The sequence below is a fragment of the Patagioenas fasciata genome, chromosome 3 (genome assembly GCF_037038585.1).
Source record: "Patagioenas fasciata isolate bPatFas1 chromosome 3, bPatFas1.hap1, whole genome shotgun sequence".
NCBI classification, from domain to species: Eukaryota; Metazoa; Chordata; class Aves; order Columbiformes; family Columbidae; genus Patagioenas; species Patagioenas fasciata.
The window spans coordinates 18,812,217-18,837,443 of NC_092522.1; the positions used below are offsets into that span (position 1 = coordinate 18,812,217).

The 25,227-nt window shown below is 43.5% G+C and overlaps 1 protein-coding gene across 1 annotated transcript in view; it reads left to right on the plus strand.

The window, feature by feature from the left end:
- Positions 1-22,192, plus strand: part of LOC136100155 (TOG array regulator of axonemal microtubules protein 2-like) — a 29,717-nt gene extending 7,525 nt beyond the window's left edge. Inside the window, exons 6-18 of the mRNA XM_071807259.1 lie at positions 829-1,019; positions 1,969-2,107; positions 3,044-3,199; positions 5,300-5,441; positions 7,059-7,164; positions 8,940-9,175; positions 10,349-10,507; positions 11,566-11,683; positions 12,613-12,869; positions 14,224-14,545; positions 15,737-15,953; positions 19,442-19,528; positions 21,779-22,192. Coding sequence (XP_071663360.1) covers positions 829-1,019; positions 1,969-2,107; positions 3,044-3,199; positions 5,300-5,441; positions 7,059-7,164; positions 8,940-9,175; positions 10,349-10,507; positions 11,566-11,683; positions 12,613-12,869; positions 14,224-14,545; positions 15,737-15,953; positions 19,442-19,528; positions 21,779-22,026 — 2,378 coding nt within the window. The 3' untranslated portion in view covers positions 22,027-22,192. The remainder of the gene's footprint in view (positions 1-828; positions 1,020-1,968; positions 2,108-3,043; positions 3,200-5,299; positions 5,442-7,058; positions 7,165-8,939; positions 9,176-10,348; positions 10,508-11,565; positions 11,684-12,612; positions 12,870-14,223; positions 14,546-15,736; positions 15,954-19,441; positions 19,529-21,778) is intronic.
- Positions 22,193-25,227: the final 3,035 nt, after the last annotated feature.

Here is a 25,227-nt window from a genome sequence, read left to right on the forward strand (position 1 = left end):
TAGGATGCTGGGTGCAACTAGGGAGAACTATTGCTGAGCAAGTAATGTGACATTTTTGATGGATACATTATAGACTAGAAATGAGATATATCATTAAACCATCTTTCTCTCTCTTTTGTTATTGACCTGACCATTCTGCAGGGAAAAAATTCCTGATTTAAGAAAGTTATTCCTTTTTTACTGCTTGGCTATCACATGATTTTATCATCTGTGAAGCCATGTAAGGAATGATTAGTTCTCCGAGTTTTAATAGCTCTTTTTGGAGAGTATTTCAGAATGAGCTGTACTGTGCTATTCCCATTAAGAAAATCAGCCTTTGGTGAGTCTGCCCAGAAAGTGGGCTGACCTACTGCAATTTAGAATGAAACCCCTTGGGGAAAATGAATTCTGGCTTCAAGAGCACAATTCTGCTTTTGGTAACACTCTAGCAATCCTAAGCTTTTCTTTTAATGCCCTCTAAAATATTCCAGCAAAGAGGAGGAAATGTTAATTCTTACCTCTACAAAGACTATTAAATATAGCTATTAAAACCCAGTAGTTCTTTAGTAACTGGGGAAAAGAGGATGTTTACTAAAATCAAAATGGATAGGAACAGAGACAAACCCTTTTGGCAAGAGCAATCTCCATCTCTCTGTTCTTCTCTATCAAACACAGCTGCTCACCAGAATCCAAGGGCTGAGGCCTTTATCGCACAGTAGGTTTGAGTCTGGTGGCCAACAAAGCAATGTCATTTCTGCTGCCAGTGCAATATGGTAGTACGCCATCTGTTTGGAAAGGTGCTATCTTCCTTACTGTTATCATACACGATCTATATCCTTGTCTTATCAGAGGTCCAGACTTTGGAACCCATTTTGCCTCCTATCAAGCATCGCGTTGCTCGTGATGTGAAGTCTGCCAGACGTTTGCGTGAACCTGTGGTCCCATTGCCAAGCCTTCCACTCAGACAGGCCAAGGAGACAAACCATCGTGAGAGGCCTCGCCTTCTGAGTGTCGATGACTTCAAGATCAGCAATGAAAAGGTAATGGCTAAGGACAGGGGTGAGCAGGCTTCCTTTTCAATGACTGTTCAGTGCTTAGCACAAAATGTCACTGAAAATCATAATCTTCCCCTCTTGTGGAGCAGATTCTATTTGGAATACATTTGACAACTACAGAGCAATTACTTGAGTATTTTCCCTGGTGCAGAAGTCACTGGTTGAGAGGCGGTGCTAAGGTTAGGCAAAAAGCATTCTTTATGTGCGGAGGCCGATTTAGAGCAGATCTGAATGGCAGGGCAAGTTACACATCAGTGAACATGTGCACAGTGCATGCTTGGAAGCACAGAAGCAAAGATTATAATGTTGAATGCAAGGAAGGCTGCAGAATAAAATAGAAGACCTTGCTTTTCCTTAGTTACCTTTCTTGCTGTATCTCACAGCCATCTCATTCACAGTTTTTCTATTCAATAAGACCAATGTTCCTCCAACTTGTTTTCACATGACTCCTTTTTTGGACTCTGGGTTCTCAGAGAGCAGCTGAGTCATTCAGAAGCAAGGAAGTGAGAAGCAACTGCAATTACTGGCCATGACTGTTAAGAAACAGCAAATTACCTCTCATTGCTGGTTATTGCAGATGGGTTTTGTTCCCCTGCCATAGCCTGTAGGAACTGAACCACCTGCTCACAGTAAGGTGAGCTCTTAATCTGTCTTGGAGCGCTGCTATGACTCTCTTGGTTCAAGCAGGTCTTCTTGACATAGATTGAGAAACAGCATCTTGGGCCAGTAGAAGGTTATGGCAATGGAGTGTTACATATCACTAGCTGTAATTGTCTGCCAAGGTGAGGGAAGGAGGAATTCTTCTGAAACTATTGAGATGTATATGGAGCTGCAGTAAAGAAGATGACACGCTACCACTGTGTTCCTGATGAGGTGTTGTGTGTGGTTTGTGCATCTTTTTTCATGTGCTATGATTTATTTCCATTGCAACTAGATCCGCGTTGTCTTGTGCAAGTCAGCTTACAATAAAATGAGAGAGAGGAAGATTGTGCTTAGGGAGAGGGAGGAAGAGACAGAAAAGCCCTTGCAGCTCCCTGCACTGAACACTGACCCCAGGGATGCAGCCAACAAAAGTAAGTGGTTGCAATAGTTGTGAGCCTTTTTGTTTGCTTGCTTGCTACTTACATAGTGTTGCAAATGTCTATGAAATTGGACTGGAAGGCTGTTAAACTTGCATCTGAGTGGAAGCTTACACAGGACTTATTTCCACTTTTCAAAGAAAAATACAGAGCCATGATGTGTCTTGCTCCCGGCCCATACTGAGTCAGTCACAGTAAATCACTTTCCCCACTTCTCCTATGAAGTCTTTCAGACTGGATAATTCTGTCTTGCAAACTACACTGGGGATTCAGACTCTCTAATTGAGAGTAGCCTCCAGGAAAGGTGAATGGGTGAGTCCAAAAGAAGGCTTTTCAACCAAGGTGCCCCTGGAAGAAACAAAATCAAACTGTATCTAATTAAAACACAAAATATCTTGCTCACATGATAGGACAGATTATCCTGCTCACCCCACTCCTTGCTGAGGAGCTCACACTATAGAGCTGTGCTGGAGCCCTTAGCCAGAGCTTGCGTTTCACCCACATGAGCAAGCAGCATTGCTGACTTAATTGCAGCTGACAGACTCTGATTGTACAGCTGCACGCACTACCTTGAGCACAGCAGCAGCAAACTTAAGTGTCAGCACTCAGCCCAAGGGCATCAGACAAGGTTCTCTGCTCTTTTTCTTGCTATTATTTTGTGAAGTACTAGTGAGGAGTGCTGAGGTGGGAACCTCTAGAATGTAACTTCCCTATCCAGCCTCTGAAACAAGAAAGCAAAAGAAAAGCAGCACTGAGTTTTCCTCATTTCTTACGGAAAGCATCACCACATTGTGTGATCATTGTCTGGGATAACAAAGAGATGTTACCCAGCTCCAGCAAGACTTCTAGCCCTTTCCAAGCCCCCTGTTGAGGGATAGTCCACCCTGTTCAGATGTTTCCTCTTAACAAGATCCTTTTTGGTCTCTGCAGGCTTTGGCCCACCACCTGTCAATGGGACAGCTCCCAGCATGCGCAATACAGGCAAAGAGAGCACTGGTACTGCTTTGAGGAAGCGGTTCAACAGGCTCGCACTGCCCAGCATGCCTGTCATCAACAAGAACAGCAGCGTCCCACGCAACTCCTCAGGTGAGCCTGCTCCCCTGCAGCCCCCACACCAGTACGTAGCACAAGGAGCACAAACTGCCTCACTCCTCAACCACAGGTAAGATCTCAGGTCCAAAGCCTGTTCAGAGGACTGAGAGCAAACCTCCTTTGGATCCATTCCAGCTCAGTGATACTGGAGCAGTTGGTGCTTACAGATCCACTGGGAAGTTGAGCTGCATGAAGTAGGGGTAAAGCCTTAAGCTATAGCTTTTGCCAGTACTGATAGTCCAAAACATAACACTGGTGCTGGGAAGCAGCTGTAACTGCAGGACTGAGCTCCAGTACTGTCTGGCAGGGTGTGCTCACCATGCACATATGTGTACCACCATGGTCAGTTAGCCTGTGCTGCTGTCTGGCTCTGCAGCCAGTTTTTCTACTATCGCAGCAAGGGCTGCCTCTTCATGGAAATTAGAGAAGTGATACATTCATTCTATTGCATCTAGAAGTGCTTAACGACTTGTAGCATCTCTCATCCCACTGCCTGCAATGCAAACTGGGAACAAGCAGTGCCTGTATTTCCGACTGTATTTTGGTCAGCCCACCCAAATACAGTGGCTCTCTGTAGCAGAAGACGTACATGAGAGGTTACTGGTGCTCCCAGGCTGCTCACTCCCTGCAGCAAATATGCAGCAGATAGTGAGCATACTGATTCTCAGCTCTCCTTTGTGGGTGGCCTACCTTGTGTTATGATCCTGAGCACCAAGAGTTAGGAAAAAGGGAACTAAGAATGATATTTTGAATGCTCCTTCCTAGTGATGCTACTCCAGTTTTCAAAACTGATCAGAACTAGCCTGACATGGCTCTCCGTTCACCTCGAATATAGTTGTGTATATGCACATACTTGTGCATATGTACATATGTCACTGATGTCAGTGATAGTAGTATTGGTAACATCCAAATTAGTACCCATCTGAATATTTTTGATTTTACAGTTCCTCCATACTTCATAGAACACGTAAGGTAGCATAAAAACACTACAGAGTCCATAGTAGTGCCTAGATTCTATGTAATATTTATACTCAGTACTTTTAGACAGCTCAGATGTTTACGTCTACACTTTAGGAAATGAGCTTTTGCAGGCAATGCATGAAGTTTTTGACCTACAATGCTTTTGATGATAAATAGGTTTCATAACAAATGCATTTGTCATCTGAATGTTCTTATACCTGGTATATTTATCATCAAGAAACTGTATTTGCCAACAATTTGCATCTATATTTACATATTTTTATTCTCAGTTCACATTTGGAAGGCTTTTTTTTTGTCACAACTATCAAGACTAGAAATTGCCTTTTTCCACAAGAGAAAGCTTAGGCATTGCATAGTTTGCAAACAAATACATTTGATGACAAATAAATTTCACCTCAGCATCTTCAAAATACAGCCAATGGGTACCTCTGAAATAGTAAATATTCCTCATGCTCGGAAAATAGTGAAATCCATAAACTACTACTTTCCCAATGGTATGCTAAAATGTATGTGCACTTAGCTGCCTGCTGTCCAGAATAGTTGAGATAAATGGGAACAGAGGTGCTGTCAGGCTCAGCAGGTCAGGTATCACTATTCCCTGGCACTTGCTCCTTGTGGATTTGACCAAGCCCAGCAGGACTTGGTTGTTCAGGCTTGGTGCTCGCTGGGGACAGCTGGAGATGTTTCCTCAGAAAGTTACAGGGTCCCTCTGTCCTCACTGCCTCAGGTCACAGCAGGTGATACAGGGAGGTATGTGCACATCTCAGGAGCTTACTCCTGGGGTAGCAAGTCCTGCTGAGCAGCACTGGCTCCTGGTGAGTGTAAGCCCTGCAGCACTATCAATCTGCAAGCTGGCTGTGGTACCCATCCAGATGTGGGAGCTGGCTCAGTGTGTGCAATTTTCAGGTTCACACAAGGAGCTGATGCCCAACTGGGGATGAATGTGAGATGGTTGGGTGCTGGAAAAATGAACCAGACAGCAGGGAAGCCACTGAATCAATGCCAGTTTGCGCGCATATGTAATCTTGGCTGGGGACTGGGTTGCCATCTGCTCGGTGGCAGGGTGCCTCACCCTGGGGTACGCAATGCTGATGTCTGACACTCTCCTTACAGTGAACTCACTGTCGCCCATTGCTCTGGACTCCTCCAAGGGGAGAGATGAGCCAGAGTGCGGGGACGCCCGGGAAGCCAAACCCTACCCTAATGCACAGCAGGTGCTGCTCAATGCTCTCACATGGCTCAGCAGCGATGACTGGTAAGAAAGCCCCCTGTTCAGTCTTTCTCCCTCTCAGTGTAAAGGTAAGTTAGAACCTTTTTTCTAGTGCCTCTGAGCCCAGACATCCCAGATGTCCCAAGGGAACTACTGAAACCACTCCAAAGTAATCACAATATAAAGATGTGAGAGCAGCCTTTTATTTGCCTTGGTCCATAGCAGTCTTAGAGCCACAGCAGGTCCCTGCTGTTTCCTAGGTTGGTTTTTTGCTCCACGTAGCTGCAAATGAAACCTTCAGGGAAGAGAGAAAGTTGACAACAAGATGATTTGCTGGCTGAAGCCAGAAGCAGGATGGAAGTGGTCTTGAGTTTACAGATTTGGGTGCCTCAGGTCACTGGCCCGGGTGGGACTGAGTAAGGATTTATCTCTGGTCCTCCCGCAGCTAAGTTCCAGAAGCACCTATGGGGAGTTCCTATTTCTGAGAAATGGACTGAGATGTGGTACGGAGTTTCTCAGCCTGTCATTTCCCCTGAAAGCCTTGTGGCAGAAGACAAGTAAAAAGAAAAAAAAAAATCCTTCAGGAATCTTGCACTTTTAGAATGAAACTTTTTCTTCTTCACTGCTTAATATGGGCCAAAGATGTTTTTGTTGATAATCACAGTGTGTCCTGAAATTGAACACAGACAGGAGGAGACTCAGCAAATTTCAGGTGATATTGGTTTTCCCTTTGATTTCTGAGTCAGCATATGTGCACTAAGGCTCCATTCACACTGGGATAACCATGAAAAGTCTTCCATGATGCACCTCCTTGTGCAATATCACTTTGTTTTGCCCCTCTCTCCTTTCTCTTTCCCACTCCTGTTTGATGCCCTGTGAGGTGCAGGGAGCTGCTGCAGGGTCTGGGTTACACTCAGGGACCCCAGTGGGGGTGGATGCCCAGCCCTGCCCTGCCGCCCTGGTGAACCAGTGACTGTAACATGTCTTCATGTAGCTCAGGTCCTTCACTAAGAAAATGCTGAAAGAGGTGGGTTTTTACTACTTTTAAATAACATGTTGCTGTTGTAGGTGTTATTTTAAGTAGGGATTTTCTGGAAAATCCAGCTTTTTGTCTATTCTTGCCCAGGTATGGAGTATTTTATGACATGCTGTCTTTTTTGGGGGAGGGGAGGGCGAGGCTGTGGGGAACAAGACTAAATTGTAGAGTGCAAACTCAAGCTATGGAGTGGCAGTGAAGGCTCTCCCTCCTGCATTGCCCTATGGGGATGGCGAAGAGGGAAAACGCCCCAGTAACAGCCAGACGGGACTGTTTCTCAGACACAGGGTACAGGGAGGATGCAAGAAACAGAAACATGGCACAGTCTTCCAGCTTCTAGGAAGCAGTGACATAGAGACTTTGTGTGCCAGTGATTTCAGGAAGGGTGTCTTGTTTAACAGCTGCAAATTAACCCAGCCATTCTGAAACCATCTATTTGCCTTTTGCATTTATGTGTGCTTTTGAACACGACCGCATCCTGTAGCAACGAGTCCACAATTTAATTAAGTGCTGTATAAGAAGCACCTCCCTGTGCTTGTTTGAGCTGACACCCTGGTAATTTTAGAGGGTGCTGCCAAGTTCTTGGGTGGTGAGAAAAGTCGATCTTTTTGGTAATTGCCTTTCAGGGAGGAGAAAGTGAAGGGACTCACCAGCATCAGACGCCTGGCTGTCTCCCACTCAGAAGTCCTTCTTTCTAAACTTCATGATGTTTCCTTGGTAGTTATCAAAGAGGTAAGAATGTTATGTTCGATTGTGTCCTATGCACCTCGTACATGAGAGCATAGAGTTGATACGTGCTTCTTCATTTACGTGGGTGTCTGCCTTCATCACTATTTTATTCACTGTTTTTCTAAGGGCTATGTCACCTATCTATATGATCTGTCTGCACAATATAGCTGTATTTACAGGCATGCAGGGCTTCTGTGTCTCTTCTCTTTGAGGTAGGTGTCATTCTCATGCAATATACAAATACAGAAACTGCAGGTGATTTGCCACAGCCCAAGTCTCTGCCAAGCTGTAATTAAACACTGCAGCTTTTGCCTCCCAGCTTCCTCCCACTTCTTCCTCCTCCTCAGCAACCTGGGTGAGTGACTGCAGGTATTTATTTTCCTGTGTTTCCTGATGATGTTTTTTCCTCCTTCCTTTCTGCTTGCTTTTTGGCAATTTGCCCTTTCCACTAAACTGCTGACTCTGTGTGCCTGTGGAATTTTGCACAGCAGCAACTGGGTGCTTAGACCAGCCTGGCTGTGGGGTGAGCAAGGCAGTCACACACAGCTTCACTGTCTCATCTCTCAGTGAACACAGAGGTCTCACCCTAAGCTAATTAATAACATCTGTGGCTGTATTTCCAACTTGGCACTTAGCAGCCAGTTCAGGCCACAGACTTGTACTCTTACTGCATGATTGCCAAATATATTAAATTTTCCTTTGCTTGCAGAAGACAGTAGGACAGCTTATTTCCATGAAAGCAACTCCTCCTCTCCAATATTTAATGACATTGGAAGCTTGAATGTTCCTTGTGTTGTTGGACTCTTTAAACCCTTCTGTTTAGATATGCAGGACTCAGATTCTACCCCTGTGAGATCTGGCTTAGGGCAAGAAGCCCTTTCAGCTTAGCTCATCTGATTTTTATATCACTTTTATATTTCTGAGGAAATTTCCTCCTCTCTCTTCTACGATCATGCACAGAGACATCTTTCAGCTTTTGTTTCACTCCAGTCCCAGATTTTGCTTTCACAAGCACTTCTAGCACTTATATGGTTTTCTTTTATTAAGAGGCACAACTAATTCTGGCAGAAAGAAATACTGGTCTGTCCTTCAAAGTATTTTTCAAATGAAGCACGTGACTCTCAGTTATTTCTTCCTTACCCTTATGGGAGAGACTTTTGGAAGCAAGGGTCACCCAAGAACAGCCCTGAATGCTGCAAAACCCCATGGGTTGCAGCTGTAATTATATGTGACCTCCAAAATGCTTGAGTACCTTGAGTTCAACAGCTGGGGTTCTCCTGACCAGGCAGAGCAGTAGATGGACTTCAAGTCCATGCTGCATATTAGCCTGATTGTACACTTGAGCCTGCATTTTCAGTTTCCTCGTTGAGTGCTCAAACTGCCAGTGCTGCGATTTTGGACAGGAAGAAAGTACTACTTTTCCTCTGTCTTGTCTTTATGAATTGTACCTTTATAGTTTAAAAACAGCCATTGCCTTTATTTTTTTTTAAGGTCTAAAATCAAAGCAGTGCACATTATGGGTTGAGTAGCACACTTAGTTCTAGATTAAACAATATTTTTAGGCCTTCAGTCTCATTAAAATTGTATAAGTGGGCCTGAGAGAGAAGAAGTTGGCGTCAGAGTAAGTGTGTTCCTGTACTTGTGGTCCTCTGCTCTTACTGTGCTCTTATATTCCATCTGGACACAGTGAGAAGTCATGTTGTTTCATGGGACTTTCACCTGGAGAATTGATTTTCTCTACAGGGTGGTTCTTACATTTCCCCTCATGACTTCCCCAGGTGAACAATCTCCGCTCAAAGGTGTGTTGCTGTGCAATGAACACTCTTGGAGATCTCTTCAGGACCATGAAGAAGGACATGGACCACAAGGTGGATGAGATTGCTCGGGTCTTGCTGCAGAAGATGGGGGACTCCAACGACTTCATTCAGACAGCAGCCAATGAAGCCCTGGGGCTCATGGCGGGGAGTGTGACTCCTGCACGAGCAATGACTGCTCTCATGGCCAGTGGAGTCCAGTACGTCATTCTTTTCTTAGTGCTATCCTTCACCTTGAATTGTGTCGGTAGAGGGAAGGGATGGGAGGCAGAAGGGAATTGATGGGAGGGAAGGGTCCTGTCTCCTGCATCTTCTGTGAACTCGGTGATTAGATTCTCTGATCATAAACCTCTCTCCCTTCCTCTTGCATCTACTTCTGCCCTCCTGCAGCCTATTTGTTCCCACAATATGTCAATGCTGGTGAGATGTGGTGAATGATGGGGAAGCAAAAGTTCCTGCAATGCGTGGTGGTATAGTCTTGTGGCTTTGCAGGAAGAGGGACAATAGCTATTCTAGCAGTGAGTGCCTTTTGATATTTCACAACGCTAACCACAGAGGCACTGAGAAAAGCCATGCATCATCATTATGCCATTAACTTGAGAAATAAGGAGGCTAATTGCTAACACATGGAGCACACTGGGGAGAACGTGCTGGGTGCGGCTCAGCAGGCACAGCTCCTACTAAGTGGGCTCTGTCTGACCGTCATGTCCTTAGATCTCTACTTTCTATTCAAATTGATGTTGCAAGTCAGCCTTGAGATAGTGAGCAGCTTTATAGGTGCCTTCACAGGCTGACTCCCATAGGATAACTGAAGCAAATGCTGCCTTAAATCATAGAATCACAGAGTACCAGATTGGAAGGGACCACCTGGACCATCTGGTCCAACCTTACTTGGCAGAAGTGCAGTCTAGACAATGTGGCTCAGCACCCTGTCCAGCTGAAACTCACTTCCCTGGGGAGATTATTCCAATGACTGATTGTTCTCATTGTGAAAAATTTCCCTCTGCAGATTTGGAGATAAACAGGTGGAATAAGCCCCAGGACTGCTACAGTTCTGTTTGTGTAGTGGAGCCCTCTGATGAGTCAGTAAAAATTGTCTTTCATTTCCCTCTTTCCTAGACTAAATTTCAGGAAAGAAATTAAGTATCAAATAGTCCAGGGAGGTAGAATTCCTTCCTCTTACTTGCAGGTAGCCTCTCTGTACAATGCCAATTTTGTGTTTATCTGAGGACAAATCACCTACAGGTGGCTAAAATGGCAGTGAGAACTTGTGTGTCCTTTCCCTAGCAATGACAGGGACCATGCTGTGACCGAGGCCTGTGCTTCTGGCCCTCTTTTTCCCCCTACCCCAGTCTTTGTTGCCTTGTTTGCAGACACCGCAATGTCCTGGTGCGCAAGACTGCAGCCGAACACCTACTGACTGCGATGGAGCGAACTGGAGCCAATAAACTCCTCTCGGGCATAGTTACCAGTACTGAGGTGCTGGTGCACACGCTGGTGAATCTTGCTCTGGACTGTCATCAGGACACAAGGTGATGATCTTCATTTCACCTCCTAAAATTTGAAAACTGTTTGATGCCTGGCTATAAATTATAAAACCACAAAAGAGTGGAAGGTAAAATTTAAAAAGTTACTTCACAGTGTGGATAACGTCTGGGGAGATGACTGTACTGAGTAAGATGAGGTTGTCCAGCAAGAGAGGCCATTGACAAATTCCTGTGACTTGAATGATTCTTTATTCAGATCAGCTGAGCTCAGATTAGGCAGTCAAATAATTCTGTTTCACCTTACGTGTGCAATGTAAAGCTGAAGCATTGGCCACTGTTCGTCACTGAATGGTCCCAAACATCTATCTCTGGGAAGGTTAAGACTGTCCTAGAAAAAATCCAGCTGTTTTCAAGTGATATATTCAATCATTCTAAATCCCTTCTGCAGATTTAATTGCCTATTGTAGTCACAAATTTTTCTTCCCAATCATTGTATAATGTTGTTGGCTGTGGCTGAATGACGTCCAAATTTCCTCTTCACAGTAGCTGAAGTTTCATAGTAGCAAAACCAAAACAACTAACCAAAAACCAAACCAAACCATTAGTCTGATTATTAATTATATTCCCATTAATAGATGTGAAGAACACATGATCAATTAGCTGCCCATGTGCATACATGTCGTATAGAATAATAAATAGTAAGCATGAGGTCATCTGTCCTAGATTCTCTGTCAGTTAAGGGGAAGTAAATTATTGTGCAATGGCAGCAAGACACTGCAAATAAGCCATGACATCCAAGCAGGAGGTGGTCTTCACTTGTCCCATGGGATCTTCCGCTTCCACAGAAGCATACCCTCAGTTTCAGAGTGAAATTGTATTTTCCTGTTACGCTATGTTCTCCTCTTGTGTTCAGCTGGTAGCATTGTGCAGTTGCAGTAAGAGGAGGTAAATCTCTTTGCTGAAGAGGTAATACCTCCTCATGCAGGTATTACACATGATGAGTTTAAAATATCAGTTTATTAACGCTTTTCCTTCGTTTATTCACAAGGCCAGGGAGAAAAGACAGTAGTAGTCTGTATTAATTTCTCTTTTTCCTATGTTAGATATTATGGACGGAAGATGCTGAATTTATTGATGAGTCATCCAAAATTTGATAGTTATTTGAAAAAGTCTGCCCCCTCACGGGACTTGGAAGCTGTTATGGCAATGATTAAGCGGAAGGTAAGTGCTTGGCAGGAGAAATGTCTTCTTTATGCTAGTACTGAGATTGCTAATATGAGATTAAACATATATAATCTTTCTTTACCTCATTCTTCTTCTGCTGAATCATTTTGCTCCTGGGAATGAGCTGTTGATCCTTAGCCTGTTTATCTTCAGACAGTGAATGAACTAGTATAGTTAGAAAGAAAGTGGGTGTATTTTGAATATCAGCCACAAACAGGAAAGGAAAGTAGGAGAAAATGGTTCTACCATCAAGCATTAAAAAAACCCAATGCTACTCCCCACACCCCCCAATAAAGCAAGGAAGGGAGAATAGTGCTTCTGAAGGTAATAGAGTCTTTGCAACAGATGAAGTATTAGTGCCAAAAAAATTTCCAAATATACAAAAGATGCACAAGGCAATCATAATTAGTACGCATATTGTGTGTATTCTGGGAACACTGCCCTGCTGTTATGCTCTCTGAAGCCGGAGGAAGCTTCATGAATTCAGCATCCCATGGAAAATCATCCCTATTTTTTTTCATTCCTTTTCATTTACATTCTAGACAGGCATGTGCCTTTGTCGGGGATAGGGAGAATGAGCGTAAACCAAATTAACTCCCAACACAATGGGCCACCCTCCAGAAAGTCCAAATGTTTCCCACCAGTTTGTTTCCTTAACAGTTTGCATTATTCTTGTGCACAAGACTAATGAATTCTGGATTTTGTATTGCTGCCCATTATGGTAGCACCTATAACCTACCTTATGTTATTGAAAACAAATAGTAGACATCACTGGATCTCTGGCCCATCTCCCTCTCTAAGTTAGGAAATGTTTTCCTAAGCCTTTCTTGGTAGCAGTGATCCTTCCTGGTTATAATTTGTGTTTTAAACAAATAATTTCCTCTTTTATCTTCTATAGATTCATGTTTTTTTATATATTTGTGTAGGGGACAGAAGACCATGAATGTGAACCTCCTTCTGCCAAGGAGTCTGAGGAATCTCCTTCTGACAAGGAGTCTAAGGAACCTCCTTCTGCCAAGGAGTCTAAGGAACCTCCTTCTGCCAAGGAATCTAAGGAATCTCCTTCTGCCAAGGAGTCTAAGGAACCTCCTTCTGCCAAGGAGTCTAAGGAACCTCCTTCTGCCAAGGAGTCTAAGAAAAATGGCTTGATGATGCCCCAGGACAACTTGCCTTCTAATGAAGGGTACTGAGCACTTCTGTTATATCTGACAAAGCACATGACAAGCTTTGCATGTCTCTTCCTCAAATAAATCTTTCTGGTGGAGACAAGGGGTACCAGAGATTGTTTCCTTGCCCCACAAATATTTCGTGATCAAAAATGTCTACTTCTACATTAGGCTGAACACAAGTTCTCTGGAGGGTTTTCCACAAAAATTGAGAGAGAGGAAGAGACACCCACCAGTTTTAGTTCAGAAAATCCAGTGCGGTGGCGAGGACAGTGTTGTGGAGGCTGCGAGAGGGCCATTTCTCTGCTGTTTGGTTTGGGACAAGTAATTTCAATCAGGGTATTATTATCTCAGTGGAGTCTTTTTGAGATGGGTGATTTGATGAGAAGTCCCATTCTAGAACCAAGATGCCATTCCCAAAAATAGCACTTCCTATGCATTTTGTTTGGCCTGTCTGAGTCATTGCTTTCTGACTCAAAAACAGTACTGGTAGTTCTGGTCAAGAGACATATCAATGTGGACTCTGTAGCTATTCATGTCATTGAGACCCATTATTGGTTGGTTGATGGACAGCATATTTTTTTCCCTTGTGCCTCAGTCAGCATTCAAGATAGGAGTTTGGTCCTTGCTGTCTCCCCATGCTGGTGAGAGAGCTACCTGTACCTGCCCTTCTCTGATAACAGAGTGGATTTATTTAGCTCTGTTGTGCTCAGCAGTGGCAGGAAGATCACCGCACACCTCAGTAGTGGGGTTAGGAGCTTCTCGTGCTCATGGCAGAGAGAGGCTGATCCAAGAGAATTGTTCCCATTGGGTTTGTCAAGCTGTGGATCCAGCTGCTAAGGAAGCAATAATGTGAGCGCAGTAGCGGGATGGCTGGCTTCAGTTTTTGCCTCTGTTACTGATCCTCTGGATCCCTTCAGTTATGCCCCTTGATCTGTCTGGGTAGGATTCATCTGTTCAGATGCATCTGAGCTATTTATCCAGATTCCCATACCTGTTGTAGAGGCACTTCTCCAGGACAATTAATTTCCTTATAATACAGACACCTGCCATAAGATGAGGCATTTAGACTTTGTAGTGCCTACTTTTCCACACATAGGGAAGCTGGATGAGTACCTGGGAAGACACCTGAAGATAAATGAGATGCATCCCATCCTTGGTGCCTTGGTTTTCCTCAGTAAGCACTAGTGATAATGTTAAGTCCAGATTGTCTCCTGTAATGATTGTCATGAGATCAAAGCTGCTTTTCAGATAAAGATCTAGCTGAAATCACATCATTAGGAAGTCTTCTCAAGTTGCATTCCTCACAATTAACCAAAGGGAGATATTATCACCAAAAGGTCTAACTTTGTTTTTATTTTCCATTTTAAGGTCTGTCTCTTATGTACCCATGCCACCCTCTCAGACAGCCCGTCAGAAGGCCCGCCAGACAGTCCGCCAGACAGTCCGCCAGACAGCCCGCCAGACAGCCTGCCAGACAGCCCGCCAGACAGTCCGTCAGACAGTCCGTCAGACAGTCCGTCAGACAGCCCGTCAGACAGCCCGTCGCCCATCACAGGAAGAGACTGAACAGCGCCAGGAGCTTTGCAAGCTCCTGACAGCTAAGGACTTTCAGACAAGAATGGAGGGAGTGCTGCTCCTCCTTGACCACTGCAAAAACAACCCCCAGCTCATCTCCACTAACATTTCCCAGGTAGGTAGGGCATCTCCATCGCTCCTTTCCTGTTAGGTCCCTTCCCAAGCCTGTACCAGTAAAGTTAAAACAGTGCGTCTTATGTTACCTACTAGCTGTCTGGGACAGGCTGGTCTCTTCTCACCCCAAATAATTTCATTCAACTCCAGGCATCAGGGCAAGCAATTTCAGTCCAACTGTATTTCTCTGGTAGGTGTCTCTTGGTGCTGTTCATGAGACAGAATTTCCTGTTGCTGTAGCTTTTGCTGTATCTTACTACCAGTTAGGTTAAAACAAAGGAAATACAGCCACTGAAAGGCTGGAAATTATTCCCTAGAAGAGAAATCAGTTGGGGTGGAGGAGAAGTATCAGGATGCATTGATTAAAAAAACCAAAAATTAAAGGATACTCCTGTAAACTTTCTCTTCTATTGCAGACACAACTCTGCCTATTTACTTCTATCCTCATCCCTTTCCTGATTGGGACCATTCTCACCCTTCCTGTGGGCCCTTTTTTCCCTTTGGAAAGAGGAAGACAATGGCTAGAGACAGATCTCTTCCTTTTCCTCCCAGCAGCTGTTTTTTTTCCCCTTTTCCAGCAAATGGTGCCTGATAATGTGGCTGTCTAGGGACTGAACCTGCTCTAATGAGAACTACACAACACATTAAACTTCAGAAGTCTACCTGTTAGCTAGACAAATGGTCTGGGTACTGAAGAGTTCATCAGAGCCCTGCACTCCTCCAGATGCAGGTTCTGAGACAGATAAAAACAAAACTTGGATCACATCCAGCCACAGTTTTGGCAAAATCAATACTGCCCTCAGTACTTGAGGCAACTTTATGGAAAAATGGGTATCATAAATACCTGTTTTCATACCTCTGCACCAAAGATATTGCATTATTAAAATGGGATTAATTTAATGATTTGTAGCGATGATTTATGTAAATAATAATGTAAATAATATAGAGAGAAACACCATATGAACTATCCTGTCTGCACTCAAACCTCTTAATAAAATATGAAGATCTTTCCAACCACCATTAGGTGCAACCACTACAGTGAGTAGCCCATAAGAAAACAGTGAAATTGTGCTAGTAAGTGCTGACCTAACAGAAAACATTATATTTTACATTTCTGGGTGCTTGTTTCTACATCTCTCCTTGAAACAAGAACATTTTAATCCAGATTTCCTGTCCTTTGTTTTCTTAACAGATTTTTGACTCTTTTGTCCTGAGACTTCAGGATTGCAACAAGAAAGTGAACCAGCAGGCGCTGGAGGCACTGGCTTCGATGACACCCATACTTGGAGATGCCTTATACCCAGTCCTGACCTCTCTGATAGCAGCAGTCACTGAGAACCTGAACTCAAAGCACTTGGGGATTTATGCTGCAGCTGTGAAGGTGCTGGAAGCATGCATTGATCACCTAGGTAAGGCTGACCTCTGACACTGACTCTCCCCAGCTGCGGCTCCTCCATCTCAGAGCCAAGTGAGTGCTAAGTCTGTGGATGGCTGTTGTTGTCTGTGGGAACATCCAGCTGCTGCAAGATGTGTATGAAGTCCTGCCTGCATTCTTTTTATTCCAATCGGTTGTATCATGTTGGGATGTGTAGCTGAATGGACACTGCTTATCACCTGGGTCATAGATCTGATTATTACAGAGAGGACATTCTAGGGATTATTTTAAGTTTCCACTATAAGAGCATGAGGGAAGTGACTAGCATCTGTCATGACTGTTTTTCCTGGGAAACTGCATGCATTTTGTTTTTATTGAATTGGATTTCTAATATGTGCACTCTGTTAAGTTTACAACCACTAAAACAAGATGAAAGGAATGTGCTTTTTCCTTGAAACACATAGGGGGAAGTGTGGTGGAGGCTCTTTGCTCTTGCTGGGCTTCTTTCCCACTTCTTTAGAATAAACAAGTATAAATCAAGATAAATCAAGCTGTAAATGATGGCTTATTCCAAACGTTGTTCTGCATGGGGCAAGATTGCTATAGCCAAGGTCTGCTGTAAATTCTCTTGCCACACAGACTTATGTCAGCTGTGAAAATGCAGCACTGGGTGAATATGCCTGAAAAATTCAGTGTTGAAGAGGCAGGTGTTAAAGTGAAATTAACAACTTCTCCACATCAGCTGCTTTGCAAACTCAGTGAATCTGCTGACCTGCTGCCTTTCTGTATTCCAAGTATTGGGTTGTTCCTAATCATGAAGCAGGAGAGGAGGGTGAGACCTTTACTGCTCTTGGCCCTTACTGATTTTTTTGTGGTGCGTGGGAGAAGGTGTGGGAAAAGTTGCAGAATCCTGCTAAGAGAGGATGTGGCAAATAGATCCCTTCAGGGTTTTGTATGAAGCTTTCCGTCATTCCCCTCTCACCAATTCTGAGAGGTCACTGTAAATTTTCCATGCTGGCAGATGCTAGAACAGGAGCAAGGTGCATCTGTCTCTTATCACAGTGGCTTTACTCAGAGACAGGTTCTCAAGCAAACAAGGTGGGATATATATTTTTTGTTCTGCTCATTTTTGTGGACATTTGTAAAAGTTCAAACAGGTAACTGAATCACAGATATTTCAAAATTCAAGACCCTAGGGCTTTACTGGGGGAAGGAAGGCTCTACTGGAAAAATGCATGAGCAAAACCATACCATATGCTATAAAGTGACAAAACCACCCCAGAACGCTAAAGGATTGTTCAATGCTCCTAGCAAAGAGTAAGAGAGCACAACCTCTTGCCCCATTGCTCCTATGAGTTTAATAGCTAAGAGCCCAGCTATTGCACCGAGGCTCTGTGTTGACATGCCTCATATTCTGAGCTTTAGGTGAGACTTCCTCATCTGCCACCTTTAATGATCCATGCAAAAATGCAAGCTGGTTAGAAAATTGTTTGATCACTTGATGTGAAACAAAAAAACCCCAAATGACATACAAACAAATAAAGAACATAAAACACCCCCCCCCCCATCTGTTAGACCAAAATTCTACCTAAAACCAAACTAATTTGCTTCCCAATAGTGCCTGAATAGTTTGTTTACCTTAACCCTGGCATTGGTTTGGATGTCCCCAGCTGAAGACCACACACATTCATTAGCTGTGACCTGGGACCATAATCCCACTCAAGGGAGCCACCTTGTAGGTGGAGGTGAATCAGCAAATCAAGCTCAACTGCAATGGGACCAAGACATCTTGCTGTCTCCTCTGACATCTGTCCTGCCCTGTTCTCTGTCATGAAAGAAATGCCCTTCAGATGGCCACTGCCTGACACCAGGGCATGGAGTCAGACCAGCAGCCCCAGATGGTTCCCAGAGGAACCATCACTCTGAGAGAGGGGAGGGGGAATTTCCCTGTAGTTGTCAACATAGCAAAGAGGGGAACGCAGTGAAAATGAGAGTGCGGAGAAGCAGATTCCTCTGCTCAATACAGCAACTGCGGGGCTGCCTGTCCTGTGGCCAGCAGGTTTAGCTGATACGTAGTACAGGGAATTAAAGCTGGGTTAGTAAGAACCAGACTGCCTGTTGCCTTGTTTTCTCTAGTAGCTATTAAAAGCTCCTCTGTCTTTAGGTCTCTCAAGGCAGCAAAAGTAACTGCTGGGTGAATTTGTTATTTACTTGAGCTTTAATGTTTCAAAATGTACCGAGCATTTGAAACTCTCAAAGTGAAAGTTGAATACTGCTAACATACTTATCTTCCTACAAAAACAAGAAAACAAGCAGCTCCCCCTCACCCATCCCAAACCCAAGTGTTCCCCTGAAAATCTATGTAGATACCAATGTTAATGACAAATTAACATTTTGTGCTTCCACAAGACCTCCAGATCTTTTTTCAAAGCAGCAGCTGTAAGGTAACTCCCTGGGGAGGAAGAGCAAATGTGAAACAGCATCTGACAATACTGCAAGAGGGTGGGACAAAAAGTGAAGTGTCTGTTTGAAAAGATGAATGAGAAGAGTGTAATTACCAAAGCAGAAGCTTAATTAGCGTAGCAGAACGGATTCATTACTGCACACTCACAAGGAGATTGTTAGGGACTACCTTTTTTATATCTCAGGCAAAACGGAGCACTTAATAGCACAGTACTACTTAAAACCCCTTTGGGATTTGACTCTGTAGTGGTTCACAAAGAAGCAGGTTGCTTACTCTACCTATTGGTGCCACTCCCGGTGACACTGCGAGGTATCGTAGTGCATCCCACAAACATTCTACCTCCAAGAAAAGCTTTGCTTGGCTTATCAAAGCAGTGAGACTGGAGGCTTGCAGACCAATTCAGGCAGCAGTTTATTAATTAAAACAAGACCTCAAATCCAAAACAGGCAGCACAGGAGACGTTAAAATATATATGGCAGTCAAGTATTGGGAAATCAGGTTGTTTTTCAGTCTCTCTACCGAGATCTGATTTCAGAGATAGTATAAGAGCACCTGAGAGTGGATGGTGTTGGCAATGAGCAGCAATTATCTCTTGTAAGAGTAACTTGGAGTGTTGTCCATAGATCCCAACAGGTAGTTTAAAGATTTAACACCAGCTTATCCTTAAAGTGTGAATGGATGCGTGGACTCTTGAGCCTTCTCATCCTTTTCCTTAGACAAGGGAGGAGGTCACTTCTGCAAAGCTCCAGGATGCAAAACATTTTCATTGCTTACAGGTGATTTAAATTTTGAGGGCCCTGATGTGGAAGCTTTAACACAGCTCATTGTACAGCAGTTAACTCTGGATTTACAAATGTGAAATGAGAACTTTTCTTTTTGAATTTAAAATCCTCCCAAGTAAGCTGAAGGAAAGAAGTAAAGGACTCAGAAACTGGCATAAATTTCCTTCATTTTACAAAATGCAGTTACCTCTGCCTTTTCCCCTCCTTCCCTTTTTAACTATTTTTTTTTTCTTATAACCTCGGAAGAGTGAGCAGAAATACATGTTTCTCTTTCAGATAACACATTGCTGCTGCAAATCTTTGCCCACCGAGCGCGTTACCTCAGCGGCAAAGCTCTGCTGGATGTCATTGAACATCTCACAGGTATTGCCTTCTTCAACTAATCTCCACTTCTTGAAGTCTTCAGAGGGAATATTTAGAGGGAATACCTCAGAATAGACAGTGCAGTCGCTTATCAAACACCAGAAGGTCCTGAGCTTGTTCCTCCTGCAAAATACTTGTACTTGGTGTATTTGGCAGGGGTTTGCCTGGCCTCTGCAGAGGCTTGCAGTGTGTGAGAGAAGAACAGCGCTTGGGCTCCAGCGCTGAGCTCTCACTGAGGCATCTCAGGACCCGCCTCCAGGAAAGAGAAGGCCTAAAAATACCCTGGCTGACTTCTCTCTTTGAAGTACAGTACAGTAAAGGTCATGGAGGTCTCTAAGAGGTCCCTGTTCTACAGCGAACCAACATCCTTTAGAAAAAAAATTGTGGCAACTGGTATTTCTGAGGATCGGTTTGTTTTGTCATCATAGGATTCTTGTTGTCCTGTTGGAAACTTTTGAGGCGGAGTCCTGCAGAGCCTGGGGGGTCACAGTGTAGGTGAAAACTCAACACACATATTACAGGCAAGGACTTTGTGCAAGGCAGGATTTAGGGGCAGAAGGAGGCAGTTCAGCCCAACCCACTGAGGCTCCCTGCCTGTATTGCAGATATCATATGGACTCATTTCAGGATGTACAAACAGTCTACTGTATCAGCAGTGTGCAACACACTGGAAGTACAGCTGATAATTGATTTATAATAGTAGCTTGCTCTGTCCAGCAATAGCCAATGAATGGAAAAAATTATAATCTCAATATATACTAGAGAAGAGTATTTATAGCCTTGCTTTAATTAGGACTAAATCCACTTCTAGTTATGCCAGCATCTTTTAATCCAAGGTTTAATACACTTTGCTTCTTCATTATGAATCTCAAAAGGGCATGTTTAGCCATAACAAATATAAAAGGGCCTTTAAAGATAATTTGGATAAAGTAAATCTCTGTAAACATAAAATTTACTTTTACAGTTATTTTAATCTCTTTTTCAAATACAGCATTTGAACATAAATTGGAACTACTTTAGAAAGCGCAGATGTTCTCTCTGGGATTCAGTGGGAACAGACAGCTCTTTTTGTTCTGAAGCTCCATAGTGACCACTGTGTTTAATAGCATTTAAACATAAATTAACTCCTATTTTAAAATAGGTACCCTTTTCCTGCTTACTAGAGTTGGTTTTAGGTACTGTCAGGAGCCGTTTAAATGTTGATGACTGATGCTAGATTAACAGCATAGAGGAAATGAAGGTCCTTCCACTACAAAATAATAAATAGTTACTGCATAACGTTTCTACTGAACAGAAGATAACAAAGCTCTCTTCAGACCATTTCAGATTTTGATCTCTCAGCAAAATCTGCCATGCAAGGAGCTTATTGATAGTAAATTTTTGTTTGTATTTAATAGAGCTCAGTTCAGAAAATGAGCTGAGAACAGACGTCAGAGAGAATGTGCAGAATGCGTTAAATATCAGGCGCCTGTGTAAGATTTTTCTCTGTTCCCCTATTTTAGGGAATGTTGTGAGGGCAATTGCCATTAAACTCGTGAGATGCTCAAATGCCATGGCAATGGGGTTTGGGTAATTATCTAAGACATTCTGAAGTTTGAAACAGCTGTTCATTAGAAGCCACTAAGTATGAGGGGAAAAAACCTCAGTTTGGACCCTTCTGTCACAGACCTCAGTTAGTCACTGATGTTTGTAAGAAAACTGTCAAGCAACACACATCTTTTCTGGGCTGAAGTTTTGAAGTGTGGTGTCATACTGCTGTTTGCTGTGTGCCACTAAGCAAAAGGAACAGCCACACGGGACTTCTGTCATTCTTTGTCAAAGGTCACAAAAAAAGTAATCATCCTTTTGTTAGAAATCTTTCAATTACCTCTCTGAGCTGCATTTCAAAATCTTCAGCAGCTGGTTTAGACAACTTCTTAACGGAAATAAACAGCGATTTGCCATTTTTGGCATTTGTAATGCAGAAGCAGATAGTGAAATTATTTACAAAATGTGTATTATTCACTTTGATAAGTCTATCATGGATACAAAGCCTCTGATTTGGAGAAATTAAGGTCCTCAGAGGTTGGTTATGCTGTTCAGTGGATGATCAGCCACTGTTGCCTGTTTCTGGACCATTGGGCCCTTTGTGCTTGTTGATATTAGCCAGAAAAGCCTTCCAAGAACCAAAACTTGTAGGTACTTGTAGGTACAAGGAACGTACTTGTTTACATTACGGCTGTTAATCTGTTTGTCTCTCTCACCTGGCAGTGCTTGTGGCCACTGTTTATCCCCGGAAACCTCAATTCGTCCACCGCTATGTCCTGCCTGCGCTCTGGTTCCTTTTGGGAAACAAGGCCCTGCCTGTCCGAAGCGGCAGTGTCAGGGCTGTGCTCACCAAGCTTGCAAAGAGCCTTGACGAAGTGATGGGCCCCAGCCTGAAGAAGTATGCCACCAACCAGCCTCAGTATGTGACAAGAAACCTCTGGGATCTTTTGAACCTGAATGTGAAGGCTTGATGTGCTCCAGGAAACAGAAGGAGGGGTGTGGAGTGGGACAGCTGGAGGCAAAGGTGGATGTGGTGGTGGCATTCGTTTTATTCCGTGTGTTTGAAGAAGAGGATTTACCTGATAGAGTTTATAGTTACACATTTACTTAATATATTTTGATGTTGGTTTAAAAAAAAAAAAAAAAAAAAAAAACAAAAAAAACCTTAAAAAAACTTTAAAAAAAACTTAAAAATCTTAAAAAACTTAATAAAAAAAATTTAAGAATTCTTTAAAAATAAAAAATATTTTAAAAAAGAATTTTTCTAAAGTTTTATGTCTTGACCTCATGTTCCCTAAGAAGTTTGCACAGATACCAAAAAAATAAAACCTGTGTGTAAATGCAATTTGTAACTGTAAAAAGGAAAATACTATATTTATATACATAGAAATTAAGAGATGTGCACATACATATATTTTTACTTACAAAGTAAGAGATGGGCTTTGGAAGCATTAGAACTGTAGGAAGAGATGGTTTGATTTCAGAAGCATAGAATGAGAAGCCAGGACCTGCTTGCCCAGAAGGTACGCAGTGGGGTTATGGGAGGATGTGCAGCTCACTGTATATGCCAGTGTATGCAGCGGATGCCGAACTGCCGGGCAGCCCCTTTACAAGTCTCTGGTAGCTGCTGGTGCAATGGCCTGAGATGTCTAGGTCAGGCTCACAGCCCCAGTCCAATGACAGCAGAAACCTCACCAGATGCACTGAAATTTTCTTCCCGTTTCAGGGGATGCGTCCTGTCTGTGGTCCCCTGTGCACCACATGCAATGGACTGATGTGGTGAGGTGACGGGTGCCATCTGACTGCCACCCAGCACCCTGAGGTACCCCTGGGGAGGGGCAGGAGAGCGGTTTGTGGCAGGGGGGCTGTGACACCTTGCACATGGGGTGCTGGCTGGGCAGTGAGTGGGCTGAGGGTGTCCTGGGCAAAGGTAAGCTGTGTGCAGGCATTGTGGGACAAGGTATATTTTTTTAAAACTATATAGATTTTCTAAATGTCTTTCCGTCTTTTGAGATGTGAAGAATTTGCCTTCTATGCAGACCAGTAAAGCACTTCTGAACCTGAGATTCAGGAAACAGTGAGGAGGAGATGTGCCAGTCCTTCACCATACACAGATTTGGAAGCACAAGAGGGAGGAGTGATGAGAGAAGAGTGGAAGGGCTGAAAGCAGCAGATGTTGGTGCATCTGTGTAGTCAGATATGAAAACAAAGCAGCCTTATCTGTGTTCACATAATCTTCCATATACTGGCAGGGTTTTGAAAGAAAGAAGAATAGAAGTTTTGGGGAGAAGAAAAAACAGGAAAATAACAGCATGAGACACACTGGGCCCATGGAAGTTTAAAAGCGCCTTGACAGGTTCTTGACAGATACAAGGACCTTGTAGGAAGCTGGGAGGTCAAAGAATAATCCAGGGAGATCTGACCATTCCAGGAATTTTATGGTCTTATGTTTATGTGCTGCATTGTTCGGTATGTCTGAAGCTATGCAGGACTCTAACTTGCCAGATAAAATGGTTGCACTGTGGCACCTCTTAAGGAATCTCTTTTTAGTACAGTATTAAAGTGGCAAAATTATTTAGTAGACTCTTCTAAAATGTTTTGTGCTGCTGTTTGTTTGTTTTTTTTTTTTGAACTCCCAACTTTTGGTAGCAGGGAGTACTCAGGAACTCATCTCTATGAAGTCTTGGTATGCGATCTAAGCCAGGGACCTGGCTCTGAAACACCAGTGTTTCTGGAGATCCTGCAGCGGAAGCCACAGTCCTTGCAGATCTCATATATAAGTGGAACCTCTTGTGTTCTAGTTGGTACCCATTGCCCCTTGTTTAAATTGCAGATCTGGAACTATGTCACTTCCTTAAGCACCTGCAGTTTGCTACTGCCTGAGATCTATTTCAACAGGTTGCTTTTCTGCCTTTTTTGTTTTGTTTTGTTTTAATTAAGCAACTGGCATCTCTCGAGGGCCTCCTGGTTTTGCTTCCTCTACCTCAAAAGTTATTCTTGCTGTTTTCCTCCTCTGCAGGTCTCTCCCTCCGGAGCCCAGTAAGTGCTCCCTGCACAGGCTGCTTTTGCTGGGCTGAATAACAGTCCTTTAGTTTTACTTTCTCTTTGGCTATGCTTGGGCCTTTGGGAATGTGGGGGGAACCTTCTGCACTTGGGGGGGAAAAAAGCTTTTGTGCACATGATATGAGGTCTCTAGAGCGTGTTTTCATGCATTTAGCTGTAGCACTTGCAAAGTTGGTTTGAAATGTAACCCCTGTAACTGGTTTCTTAACTCTCTGTTGGCCTTGAGTGGTGCTTTCATGCATACTGCTCCTCACAGCTGGTGAGAATAAAGCATTGCCTGCCAGTACCTATTCTGTCCAGGTGTTTTATTTTTTTAACTCTCCAGCTGAGGCAGTTTCCCTGTAAGAGGGGCAGTCCTACAACAGTGAGATCAAATCTAGCTGACAATGTCTCTGGTGACAAGCAGAGGGTTTAATGGGTGAAGGTTAATTCAGCTCAGACGAGCTCTCCTGCCACAGGTTTGCACAGGGGCACATCTCAGAAGCCATTAAGAAGCTACTAAGGTTTTTGGATGGCACAAACAAAAGGCAAATCAGTGTTGAACCTTCTTCCAGCACTGATAAGAATTTAAATATTTAACTTCTCAAACTTATTTTTATTATAATTTTATTACAGAAGTCTCACCAGAGAGGAAACTGCAAGCTGCACTTGCAGGCCCAGTTTAACTCATTTAATGTGCAGTGCAGTTGCTAAACCATAGAAGTTAGGATAGGAAAATAGATGAATGGCAACTTTGTACATGGGCTTACTCTTACCCTACATCCTTCCAGAGGCCCAGTACAGACCCTGGCTGTCACAGAAGGTTCTTCCTGCTTGATGAAGGTAGAGTTGTCATAAGGGAAGGCAGGGGAGAAAAGGTAAATATGGTGTCTACCATAAAGGAGTGAAGAAAGTTTACATTCCCCTGCAGAGTAGGGAGTGGTCTTTTGCCATCTCCCTGTGCAAGGGGGCATTAGAACTCTGAAGCTGCATGAGCAGAGAGACTGGTGCTACATACACTGAATCCAGCCTGCAAAATTCATCTTTTCCTCAAATGGGCACTTTCTTCTCACCGAGAGTCAAAGCACACACCTGATGGCATGACTTACCCGCTCTTCGGAGTGCATGTG